Source organism: Homalodisca vitripennis, chromosome 7 (genome assembly GCF_021130785.1).
Source record: "Homalodisca vitripennis isolate AUS2020 chromosome 7, UT_GWSS_2.1, whole genome shotgun sequence".
Lineage (NCBI taxonomy): Eukaryota > Metazoa > Arthropoda > Insecta > Hemiptera > Cicadellidae > Homalodisca > Homalodisca vitripennis.
This window is the reverse complement of record NC_060213.1, coordinates 124,878,160-124,892,384: the sequence shown is the minus strand read 5'-3', so window position 1 is coordinate 124,892,384 and position 14,225 is coordinate 124,878,160. Positions and strand designations below refer to the sequence as shown.

At 36.2% G+C, this 14,225-nt stretch overlaps 1 protein-coding gene across 1 annotated transcript in view; it reads right to left on the bottom strand.

Annotated features, from left to right (window-relative positions):
• Positions 1-14,225, bottom strand: part of LOC124366876 (rho GTPase-activating protein 21-like) — a 271,854-nt gene that overhangs the window by 131,153 nt on the left and 126,476 nt on the right. The window contains exon 3 of the mRNA XM_046823476.1: positions 12,404-12,514. Coding sequence (XP_046679432.1) covers positions 12,404-12,514 — 111 coding nt within the window. The remainder of the gene's footprint in view (positions 1-12,403; positions 12,515-14,225) is intronic.

Here is a 14,225-nt window from a genome sequence, read left to right as displayed (position 1 = left end):
TATGTTAAACTAAACCAAACAATGTAAAGACTACTAGGAAAAATTTCAATCCTTATAAAAGAGTTATTATTTTAAGTGTAATAGGTTTACATTTGCGCTACTATTAGCTTATATTATATGCAGATATAAAACACAAAGTTAATCCTCTTCAATAAAAGTTCAACACCATCGTAAAGTTGTTAGATATCTATGAATATTTGTGTAAGTAAGTACTCTTATCAGACAAATAAATATTTAAAATATACATAAAAAATAAGCACCGGATGAATTTACAAGAATCCAAGTACGTTTGTTACAAGAGAAACAAACATTAATATTGAGTTAAGTTCCAATTCACCTTCCTTTTGGTGTAGCTTCTGGGATCTGACGCTATTACAAAGATGAAGAAGCTCAAAGTGAATTTGTTACATCGTTTCGAACTCAACGTTCACATGGAGTCAACCCTTCCCACTAAAGCTACTTATGTGTAGAAAACATCAATAATTTACAAATTCTTGGTTTTCCCCTGATTTGAACCTGAATAAGTTTAATTTTTGAATGATGTTTGAAAACATGGATACCACAACACTCTTCCTATTTGTAGTTTATGGCCTCCTCTAGAAAGCAAAGTGGTTATCTCGAAGTTGATGGATGTCAGGCTACAAGAATGATTATGTACCTTAGCCTGAATATCCAGTTCTGGTGGTGAACGTCAAAGTAATATTGATGGATGTGAATCCGAGTTCACTTTCAACTCTTTGCACTCTTGGCAGCTGTAGGCTAGTAAAGAGAACTTATTGACCATAACTTAACTTAATTTCCCTTCTGCTTATAAACAAGTACACTGGTTTATTCTTATTCTGTTTGTATTGGATACAGATCTAATAAAAGGGCTAAGCACCTCTTTTTTTAGCCTTAGATCTGTACATTTGTAAATTTTATCCTTGTTAACTTTGTGAATGTTAAAATCTTTATAACTTTATGTAAATGTTTCAATTTTTAATCGAACTACTGTACCTTTTTGTATCTCCTTGATCTATTTGTTGATGACCATTGACGTTGCCTATTGCATTTATGTATTTGCTTACAGACAATAAAGGTTTATGATTTATCTTGTATAAAGGATATTTATTGTGCGACCGTCAAATAGAAAGTTTATTACCCAACTAATAGACAATAGATATTAAAATAATTTATTAAAACATACTTATTTCCGGACTGTGCAAGTACAAAGCGTGGTTATTTTAAAATTGTATCAAAGTATCAGTATTTTGTTAGCAAATAAGTGGCTATATATTGAAAAAAAGGTTACTTCCCTAAAATCCGTCTAGAGTTACAAAATTAAACATTTTTTAAATTTAACTACTGGTTTAGGGGGTTAAAAACACACCCTCAGTATCTACTGCAATATTAACTATATATATATTATACTTTGATTTTATGAAAAAGTTTTCATCTTTTACCAGAAAACTTGCTTTAGGTCATATTTAATGGCCTAAAAAAATTGATATGAATAAACTTTCACTATTTAAAATCAAATGCTAATAAAATAGTACATTGCCTCAAAAAAGTTTTGAATTGTAAAATATTTAACATGAAAGTTTGGATCAAATTGAAATTATTATTGAATTAAGACAAGTACTTGGATCATCATAGAAGCAGGCATACAAATCTAATTTTATTCTCTGAGAAACAAATTTTTAAGATTTTATATGCCAATATTGAGTTTTACCTAAAAGAAATCGATTAATTGATTAATCGATGCTAGAAAGTAACTTTTACTAAGGCTCTAGCAATTTTGATTTCATATTTAATACTCTATTCACTTTGAAAAACACAGAATGCAGGACCGAAGATGGTTTCCTTGGATCATTTGTCAGGGATCCAGCTCTGGATGATTCTTGAAAGAGGCTTGAGCCACAGATTAAATATATTTCTATAGAAATATCTATTGGCTGTACTTGAGCCTATATGACATGCCAAGGCTACACTCTCGATGCATCAAGTCTACCTACAGTTTACATCAAGTCATCACAAGTACATTGGCCTTGCGTCAAGTACTGCCTAATGTACAGTACTGATGTAGAACTATAGACCAATTTCATTCACTGACACATTCGCTCAAAAGGGTCATAAAAGCTTAACCATTGTAAAAAATATGACATATATATATATATATATATATATATATATATATATATATATTCATTAAATTTGTATAAATGGCAATAGCCGAATTTAATTTAATTTATTTCAATAAACATTGAATCGCAAAAAGTACTTTTTGTACCCGGCGGAGCAAGTACTTTTTGCGATTCAATGTTTATTGAAATAAATTATATATATATATATATATATATATATATATATATATATATATTATGTATATATATATAATTTTCATAAAATATGTACTGACTCAAACTGTATGTGTGTAAAGTTTAACGAATTTCTGTACTTTAATGGGCAGCAAGCAATGTTTGCCTTTTGTTTTTGCTTATTGTCGATAGTGTTGTTTGTTAATTTATTACCCAGGACTGGCTATCAAATTTTTATTTTTGCTTTACATTTAGTGCGTCATTCTACACTTTCCTTCTAATTTTTGTTGAAGTTGTATCTACGTTTTAACTAAATTTTATACAGATTTCTTGTGTGGTATAAAAATGTATTATTTTAGATAGATATGGTTATTTTTATTCACACAAAGTTTACACAAGTAATTTGGACAGTAGTGGCATGCTGCAGGATCGGTGCGTGGGATAATACAAATAAATTCTGTTCAGAAAAAAGATGCCAACAAAGCTGTCTTCATGACAGATGAGAAAAACTGTGCCACCGGTTGAAACATTACCGATCTAAAGCGATATCGAATTCTCACAGCTTTCATGCAAAGGTACGGACAGAGTGACCCGAGAGAGAGCGGGAGAAGCGCAGCACCTGTTGTGTCAGAGTTGGCAAAGTTCTCTGTTTACCGCCAACATCTGGTCAGTTTTAACTTGTTTGCTCTCTCACCTTCTCTTCCATTCTGTTGATGCTTCTCTCTGAGTTAGTCTCTCAACATTACCTCCGTTTACAACAAGTTTACGGCCACCACCAATTTTCTTTACTATTATAAGATATCTGTTTATAGTTTCAGCAGCTATTTGAGAAATACAGAGCTCGGATTTAAATATAACTGTTATGGTGTTTCACAAGGCTCTATTTTTGGTCCTTTACTCTTTCTCATTCATATCAGTACTGTTAATGACATAATTTTATTCAAGTACAAGTAAAATAAGATTTTTCACAAGATTCCAATCAACAGACTACCTAAAGAAATTAAAGTTGGACGAGCTGTAAAATATTTCCTGAAATAGCATCCACCATTTGAATTTCACTACGATAAATGGTAAAGGAGAATGAATTTAGTGGATTATATATAAGGATGTAGTAAGTGAAGGTACTAAAAATGAATCTATGTTTATTTTTTACTTTTTAAAGAATTAATCATCTTGAAAACTTTAACTGAAGACCGATTATTAGCTTAGGCACATTTGCACAACACTGATGCACGATTGTGCCGATTGTGCTCAACGTTAGCATGTTTATGTATCTACGATCATCAATCTGAAGTGATATTTGTAAACATATGCACTTACAAACATTCAATGTTATCATGTACTTGTAAAACGTTTGAACAGCCACCATCTTGAAACCAAATATAAAAAAAATTATCAAAATTATTGAAAAGAGTTATCAAAAAATTAAAAAATAAATTTGTACTTAAAATTGCTTCACAATTTTATAAAAAATCTCAATTTTTTAAATATTATGAAATACCAAAGATAAAAATTTAAACAAACGTGAATGACCGCCATCTTGAAAATTTTTATTGGTTGAAACTAACTAAAGAACGTATTTACAACCAATCGATCCTGCCCTTGCAAGGAGGTATTTTTGGAACCCATTGGAAACTTCAGAAGTGAGCAGCTTATAAAATATATTGACTTGTAGGCAACAGTCATTTTGGTGACGATGTTTTATATATATATATATATATATATATATATATATATATATATATATATATATATATTTACATATATATAAGAATGATAACAATTAAGAGTGTAATGAGTTTGAAGTGAACACTTATTACACTCTTAATATTGTTATCATTCTTATAGATATAACATCGTCACCAAAATGACTAAGTTGCTTCAGCGTGCTTAGAGATCGTGTCAGAAACATCATAGTGCACTCAATAATTGTTCACCTGAAGAGACAATCTCTTCGTCCGGGTAGGCGGACTGCTTGCAAGGACAGGATCGCTCAGCGGTCACCCATCCAAGCAGCAGCCACGCTCGACGTTGCTTGATCCGGTTATCTTGCGATAACCGTTGTACCCGCTACACAGCGCCATTGGGTGGTAAATGTCACCAAGTTATTTATGATAAAGTTTTTAAAGACCTTGTGTTTATGTGTGAAGTGTTTTATTATGTTGTTTTAAATGCCTTTCAAGAGTAAACACTTATTGTCACTATTAAAATGGTCCCTGAATAAAACACTCAGAATTGCATAGTGATATAAACTGGAGTCATCGTCATTACTTTATAATTCATTAATTATATTTGCCACGGCATTCGGCAGTACGTAGCAATAAATTGATAGTGACAAGTGTCTACAGTAGGGGCCACGAAAGAATGCCGTTGAGGGAGGAGCCTATTTGGCGCGTGACCTTGAAGCAGCCAACGAGGACTGAGCTGATAACTAGGTTAGTTTGAGGTTTGTACAGTACAACATTGTGACGATGGTCTGTGCCGGCTGCAACGTGCCATACCAGACAGCAGTGACGTTTTGTACCAACTGTATTCTTTCGTGGCTCATACTGTAGTGTAATAATACTAAGAAATCATAATATACAGCAAGCATAACAAAAATATACAATACAAGATGAGATGGCGCTAGTACTATTATACAAGGTGTAAAAGGAGTCCCGCACGGGCTTGATAAATCCCGGACTATTACAGGTAAAGCAATAAAATTTGGTACATCATCACTGCACCTTTAAATCTACTTTTTGAAGTACCTACCATTCTTTCATGTTAGGGAGATAACCCTTAAAGAGTCAGAAGGAAATCTTAAATTAGAGCATATATCGAGTAGTATATCTAATTAAAGGTCTCTATAAGTAGAGTACAATGCAGCAAATCCAATCTGAAAAGGTTTACTTTTTAAAGACTTACGCTGGTTTAAAGTTTGAAACATTTACAATATAGGTCCTGTTCTAGGTGGTTTAATATTCTTGTCTGCTCAAGTTGTGAAAGTTAAACTTATTAAATGGAATACTGGCCTTAAAAAATAGTTTTAAGGTAGTTATTGACTCTTTAAATACAATGGAGGATGATTTAAAAATTTAAAAATAATGTACATCTTGAGCTATGCCTACGTTAAATACCTCCCCCCACCCACCCAACACTTGTAGACCATCCTAGGATGTGAAGTCACTAACTACCTTAAAGATTGTTTCTTTTGTCCAGTATTAATTTACTACGTTTAAATTTCACAACCTGAGCCAATACAAGAATATTAAACCATCTAGAACAGGACTTACGTTGTAAATGTTTCGAACTTTAAACCAACGCAATTTTTAAAGAGCAAACCCTTTGAGGTCGGATTTGCGGCATTGTACTATACTAATATAAACCTTTAATTTGATGTACTACTCGACCTATGCTTTCATTTGAGATTCTCTTCTTATTCCTTACGGCCCAACTCCCAGACATGACAAAAACATAGTAGTTACTTAAAAAAGTAGATTTGCATGTGCTGTAATGATGTACCAAGTGTTAGTGATTTACCGTGCGAGACTTTTTACACCCTGTACATCATATCACAAAATAATATTGTTGTTGTGACGCGCGACTGCTTGTCACGGCAGGCTCGGACCGGTTGGATAATGTGATGGTGAATCTGCCCTTTCGTACTTGCCCAGTCTCAGTTTACTTCAAGCTGTAGAAGTGGTAGGGCGTGTCTTTGCTCATTGCCCGTTTTTCGATTGTGACATGGTGTAATTGAGTGCTCGATGGAACAGCGGTCCTGTGTGCGTCCTGGGAATAACGCATTGGAAACTTATAAAATGCTTCAAGAGGCCTTTGAGAAGGAATGCATTTCTAGATCTCAATGCGGAAGGTGGCACACACAGTCTTTTCCCAAACCAAAAAAAGTGCGCATGAACAAATCTCGCATCAAAAACAATGCAGATTGTCTTCTTTAACGTCCGAGAAATCTTCTATTTTGAGTTAGTACAGCAAGGAAAAAATGTCAATGCAGCAATTTACCTGGAGGTACTCAAGAAACGAAACGGGTCGTATTTGTCAGTTCTGAAATCAAAAGAGGTCTTCAAGGTCCACCACGACAATGACCCCAACCACACGGACTTCATTACCCACTACCTGACCCATAAAAAGACCCCTGTGGTGCCCTAGCCTCCTTACAGCCCTGAATTGGCTCCGTGTGAATTTTATTTCTTCCCCGACTGAAGAAAGGGTTGAAGGGGAAGCACTGGGAGTCCGTGGAGAACATCCGAGCTTACATTCTTGAGAGGCACCCCAATCGAGGAGTTCCAGGGTGGTTTCCAGTCGTGGCAGAATCATCTATTCAGGTATAATGGATGCAGGAGGAGACTATTTTGAAGAATTTTAACAATTTGTAACAGACGAATGAATAAATGTATTTTCTTATATGTGCATTACTTTCATAATGCACCCTGTATGTGTACCTTTTTTAAATCAAAACCAGGAAATACTTACCGACATAATTTAGTCGGCATGTATTCGGGGAAGTGTTCACAATCGGCCTACTAATGAGAACACCGCGCGACCAGAAATGCAACAATTCATTTCACTGCTTACTTTTGCAACGGCCGTCATTGTGCTCCCTTCAGCCTGATTGGCAACAAACAACAAAGCGCTAATGGCGGCCGGAACAAACCCATTAGCTACGACAAGACCAGGAACGGCGGACTGGACAAAGTGTGTCAGAGGAACAAAGGACCGGACCGTGTCAATGGGTGCCTACCACCGTCACTGTGCAATGTGCATGTGTTCGCGTCCCAGTTCTGTATGTAATCTGCATGTGTGCAGTCATGCAATTTGAATACCCACCACTCCGCTTGATCACTGGATAAATCTGGAGGTCTTAATTGGCTGAGCGTTAGCGAAGCCTATCACTCGAGGGACATGAAAATGTCATTTCTGCCCGCCCTTCCGCATGGTGTCTCCGGAACGAACTGACCTACAGACTTAAATTTCTCCTAAACCTCCATTTCCATAGAGACAACATCGAATTAAATGATGGTACAATGGGATTTGGCAGAGCGTTAGTGCACATTTTCACACTGGCAACCATGATAGCAACGAGAAAATCGCAGAATAAATGTTTGTAAACAAACTGAGTACAGTCCTATGACATTTTAAAGAATCGATCTATGACTGAAATTTTACAGCAACCTCGTCGAAGTCTTGTTACGCGGCACTAGTGCGGAATTCGGAATTAGAGAACCACGGAATTAGAGCTAGAACCCCAAATGGCAACACACGTAATACGCAGTGTAGTGCGGAATTAGAGAACCACAGAATTAGAGCTAGAATCCCAAATGGTAACGCACGTAATACGCGGTGTAGTGCGGAATTAGAGAACCACGGAATTAGAGCTAGAATCCCAAATGGCAACACACGTAATACGCAGTGTAGTGCGGAATTAGAGAACCACAGAATTAGAGCTAGAATCCCAAATGGTAACGCACGTAATACGCGGTGTAGTGCGGAATTAGAGAACCACGGAATTAGAGCTAGAACCGCAAATTGTAACACACGTAATATGGTGACATAGTTATTACTATTTCACAAAGGAAAAAAAAAATTGCTACTAAGATCAGGGAATTTCGTGGTGTTTCAAAGTCATGCCAAGGACTTTAAGGACGTTCTCTAGCGGTCGAAATGAAATTAATCGTAAATCCCTGTCCTCAAAAGGTATTTCCATGGCTTCAGACGGAAACATTGTAATTCCTACCGATTGTACACGACTAAGTGAGACCAAGGGCACACACGAGGGTGCGATGTGGAATTCTAAGAAGGCGTGAGAAGATCACTGATAAGGTAATGATAATGTAAATTTCTTGAAAGGGTTTACTTAATTTGGAATATTGAAAACAAATAAGATGACACTGTGCTGTTAAATTGTAGGGATTAAATTTTCAATTAAACTCTTGAATAAACAAAACCAATGCTCAATGTTCATTAGTAACGACTTAATCCTCAACGTCGAATAAAACATCCATTCTGCACTTTCGATCTCAGACAGTTTCTACGGACGTGACACCCTACGCTGACGCCGTAGCAGGAACCTTCACTGACAGGGAAAATGAAAATGGACGCTTTCCTAACCAAAAAAAACTCAATTGTCGACACCTGTTTAAAGAAAGGTTAGGAGAAAGAAACTTTGGATCCAGTTAAAATTTTAGAAAAAATACACCAACTCAAAAATTTGCCAAAATTTCAAAAGTTTTCTAATTCAAAAACAAAATGAAAAGTTTTATATTGGTACATCAAAAAAACGCCCAATGTGCAACCAATAAAATAGATGAGCTAATGCTCATGTGTGACGAACTCAAACCTGATGTATTTGTTGTCTCGGAACACGGTTTCAAAACTGAAACAATAAATTTTTTCAAAATTCAAAATTATGAATTGGCATCAAATTTTTGTCGAAACGCACTTTAAAGGGGGCGGTGTGGCAATTTTCGTGAAAGCACCATTGAAGTTTGAAAATTTTTAAAATTAATCACATTACCGATCTAAACTTTGAGGCCAGTCGTGTTAAGATCATATCTAACACTCTTGGAAAAATATCAATCGTAGGGTTGTATAGATCACCCAATGGATGTGCTGAATCTTTTTTTACAAACCTTGAAAATCTTATAAATTGTCTTTTCTTAAACTCATCGAAATTTACTATAATTGGCGATCTAAATATCAACGTTTTGGATCCCACCGACCCCCTGACCCAGCGGCTGCGGGATGTTTTAAGCTCATTTAATCTAAATTGGTCCGTGAACTCCCCAACACGAGTGACTGCTATGACAGTACTGCCATCGACAACGTCATTACAAACATTCCTAATGTCACGGTCTCTGTTTTGAATACGGCTGTCTCCGATCACTTTGCGCAGGAGGTTGTGATACATGGATGTAAAAATAGAAACTCAAAAATCATCTGTTAAAATTAAAAGAGCTTTCAATTTCCAAAACATTTCCAATTTGAACAATTTTATTTAAAAAATGAAACCTGGAGCTTTTCTGAACAGCTTTGAGAATGTCAATGACATGTATCAAGCTTTCAATGACCGTTTCATTTATTATTTAGACGTTTCGTGTCCTTTTATAAAAACCAAAAACAATTTCAAACCCAAAAATAATTCCTGGTTAACTAAAGGGATTCTCATTTCCAGAGATAAACTCAAATTTTTTCACTCAATATTTGTCCAAACACAAAACGAAAATTTTAAAACATTTTACAGATCATATCGAAGGATCTATAGAAAAGTCATTCAAGCTGCTAAAGCTCATGACGTCAATAGAGCCCTGAGAAATTGTGAAAACTTTTCTAAAAACTGCATGGAAAATAATCAATGAATCGGCACATAAATCAAACTTGGACCGAAACCTTGAGTCTATATCAATCAAAATTAATGAACGCGTAATTGATGATCAGTTGCAGGTTGCCAACGAATTTAATAATTATTTTTCTTCTGTGGCCTCGACTGATTCGTCAATTTTAGAACCTCGATATCATGAAATTTGGTGTTAGGGAACCGGTTGCATCCATGGCTCTGGCCCCTGTGTGTGTGGAGGAGTTAGCCCGTGTCGTTACAGGGGTTGAATTCAAAGAAATCGTGTGTGACGCTAACGGGATGTCAGTTTGGTTACTCAAAACGTTTGCTTTAGGTACATTTTGAGGCCACTCACAAAATTGATAAATTTTTCATTTGAATCTGCAACTTTTCCATGTCTACTGAAAACAGCTAAAGTTATACCGATTTTTAAAAAAAGACGATCCTTGCAAAACCAGCAATTATCGTCCAATTTCAATTCTTCCAGTTTTTAGCAAAAATTTTTGAAAAGGTTTTCTGTGTGAAAAAGACTTGAAAAGCTTTCTAGAAAGCAATGAAATTCTAAATCCTGAACAATTTGGCTTCAGGAAAAAAAGATCAACAATTGACGCTGTAAACAGTTCTTTTGAACAATGTTGTTGATGGCTTGGAAAGGCGAGAACAAGTGCTCAGCATATTTCTGGACCTATCCAAAGCATTTGACTGTGTGCATCATGAAACACTGTTGCACCAGTTACAAAAAATGTGGCGTTCGGGGTCTGCCAAACGCGTGGCTTGCTTCTTATCTTAAGAATCGAGATCAATGCGTGCAGATTTCGAATGTCATCTCTAGCAAAATTAAAATAGCCCACGGTGTGTCCCTCAGGGTTCTATTCTTGGGCCTATTCTTTTTTTAGTTTACGTCTGTAGACTTAACTCAGTGATCCAGCATGGTGATTGATTCAGTATGCCGACGACACGACTCTTTGCTTCAAAGGAAAAACTACACAAGATTTGGAAATCACATCATTTGTGGAACTGACTTCATGCATTCAGTATTTTACTGACAGGAATTTGAAAACGAACCAATCAAAATCAAATGTCATCAATTTCTGCCTAAGACCAAGGGAATTTGCAAGGCAACCTGCTGTATTTGTGGACGATGTCCTTTTAGAGGGAAACTGGATCCACAAAATTCCTGGGGATGTACATTGATCAAGGTCTGACCTGGGACGACCACGTTAACAATATATGTGCTAGAATTACTTCTGGCATATTTGCCTTGCGAAGCCTAGCTAAATACTGTTCCCCTGAAGTCTTAATGACGGCATATTTCGGTCTCATATATCCGCACTTTGCGTATGGCTTGAGACTGTGGGGGGGCTGTGCCAAACACAAGATGGAACGCGTTTTCAGGCTTCAAAAAAAAGGCAATTAGAATTATTGCAAAGTTGAATTACAGAGAGTCGTGTAGGGACTCTTTTAGGGAGCTAGGTTTGCTGACATTGCCCTGTCTCTACATGTTTCATGTGATCCTGTACTGTCAATCGAAGTGCACTTTAGTCCGGGGCAGGGACTTTCATCAGTATGAGACTAGAGCCAGGGACAACTTTAGAGTCCATAGTCATAGACTGGCGGTATCTCAGCATTTACCGCATCAGGTTGGCGTCGGCTTAATCAACAAGCTCCTGAAAGTGTAAAAAAATGCAACTAATCAAAACCAATTCAAAACTCGTCTCAAACGCCTGTTGGTGTCAAAAAGCATTTTATTCGCTAGAGGAGTTTATGATGAGTCGCTGGGATATCTAAAAATATCTTAAATTACCAAAATTTAAAATCTGGATCCAAAGATAGTGTGAATTAGTGTGAATGATTGAAATGTAAGTCTGACTGTGTGTGAGTGTGTAGTATATTTGCTGTTTGAATATATGACGACTGCTATACAATGTTATATATTGTCTAAAACCAATAAAGAACTGATTTGATTTGATTTGATTTGACGTTGTTGCTCTGTACATCACTGAGATTGATTCTGTCTGTTTCTTGGGTGTTCACTAGGATACTGGTTTTTCTTGGCGTCAGCAAGTCGAAGCCCTTTGCTCTAAGATCAACTACGCACTGTTTTCCTTGAGGTGTCTTTCCAATCTCCTGAATTGTAGTGCACTAAAATCCTCTGTGATGTAGTACGGCATAATGCCACGGGGAACAGCTCCGTTTTCTTTGTTACAAAAGGTCTTCAAATTGAAACGGGAGAACTGTCGGCATGTGTTTCTCCGAGAACGTCCGAGAAATTTTAACCATTCCCTCCATTTTTATCTACCCAGTATCAGTTTACACTTTTAAGCATATTCAAAATTTTCCTACCCAATATCATATATATTCCACCAGAAATAAAAACAGTTTCATTGTTTCCTATAATAATAATAACATATTTCGAAAATCAATAGAATATCTAGGACCTAAAGTTTAAACTAGATTGCCAGATTATTAAAAACCCATCCCTTCCTCTCCATATCTAAAAAATAAGCTTAAATACTTCCTTGTAAAAAACTGTTTTTATTCATTCCCTGAATTCTTTTGCCCCACCCACACATACCAGTAAAACATATCCACACAGTACTGACATTTTTATCTGTTACAGTTTCAATTAGTCGGTCATATTTAATATTACACTGATAATATAAACGATTCTAGATTAAGTTTAGCATTTAGTTGCATTACGTATAGCGCTAGTGACTATTCTTAATACATGTAAATGTCCGTGAGAAATAAATGAACTTGAAACTGTACTGACCGTATAGGAGTCTGGTGGGTAGACGATGAAGTGACGCAGGGTAAACCCGAACCCCCCATGGTCACAGCGGCGAAGAAGAAGACTGCGCGGACCCCTCGGCCACCGCACCCCCTGTGAACAGACACATACATACATTATATTTACACTTAAACAATAGGAATACAGTAGAATACTTTATTAGACATATTAGAACGTTTCGAACACAGTCGTAAGACTGGCTTTAACGTTTGGCAATCAACTTAATTTTATCATAAATATATATAAGACAAAGTTTTGTATGAGGTAGGAATGAATATAATGTTAGAATGAGGTGTATTAACCATTATACTGGCTGTGATCTATTATTTCGTAACAAGTGTAACCGATTAATTATCTTTCTTATATTTAAATCACAATGTTTTGAAAATTACGCACGTGTTCCATCTAGAAATAAATAGTTTTCTTGAAAAACAAGATTTCATAAATAGTTTTATACAAAACTTGATACTGCTGTTTTACTGCTATACATTGTTACAAAAACTATTATCTGTATTATATATTTAGTATAGATTTTCCAAATTAAAATCTCAATAAAGTCATAATTTATTGTTCACAGACAAAACGTTCAATAGAACATAGTAGTCAGTCGTACAACAAACAAAGACGTATAAGTTAATTTACCATAACGTTATAATTTAAAACAGACTATAATGGTCTATGAAAGGAGCATAATAAAAAAACCGAGCTGTGACAAGTATAATAAATACTCTCCTATTGGGTAATAGTCTTTACGGCAAAAAAAGTTGAAAGTTGAAGTGGCACTTTCGCAATCTCTTATTGTTTCAGGAATGCTGTAGAACAATTTGGGTCCACGTTATAGGATTCATTTTTTAAATATGCTAGTCCGGAAACAGGTATGACAAGATTACTCTCGTATCTAGTTTCAAATCTGTGTCTTTGAATTGGAAAATTGGAAAGACAGTTTTCAGGGATACAACTGTCACGACATCCCAACCCACAGAGAATCGGGTTGCCCGCTTTTGTAATTTAAACACTCTGTCGAGTGAAGATCTAGCAGCGGTTCCCAGAACATAATGCCGTCGCTTAAAAGAGAGTAAAAGTAGCCGAAGTGTACAACCAGCAAAATGTTTTTATCAAGGAAGGCGGATAAGTACCTCAAGGAAAATAGACAGCAGCTGAGTTTGTAGTACATAACGTTCATGTGAAAGTTCCAATTAAAATTTGAATCGATATGAAGTTCCAAGAAACTGACGAAAATGATGAATCGCGATAGCGGCATCATCAGACTGAGACCTATTTTTGTTTTATCTGTATTCAAAAACCGAATGCTAAGGCTATTCAGAACTGAGGAAGGTTTCTGGTTGAGTACAGTTTCTGATTCAGCATTTACAACAAAACTTGTATTGCTGGCATATTGAACAATGTGATCCGCAACAGATCATTTATATTTAGCAATGTGTTAACATCAATACACTAAAATATAGGTATCTGAAACAAAGTGAAAAATCTATGGATTTGAAACAAGTTTCTATTTATAAAGCAGATAAAACTTCAGCGCCGTGTCAAAAACGGAGCCCCAGAAGCGCGACCGGCAGCCGACTAGTGTGATGGATAGACTAAGGTGTCGGGGCCCAGAAGACAATGCCAGAGACGAAGTTCGCGTCACTAGCACGGCCGAGCCAGTGTCCAGGTTTGGTCAAGTCGGGCCAGGTTGTCTGACATTCGCGGAATCCAAGCATTGTAACCGGACACTCGCTTTTTGCCGATACCGACCCTTGACGTAAACGATACCTCCACTTCGCGCTATCATCTGCGCACCAGA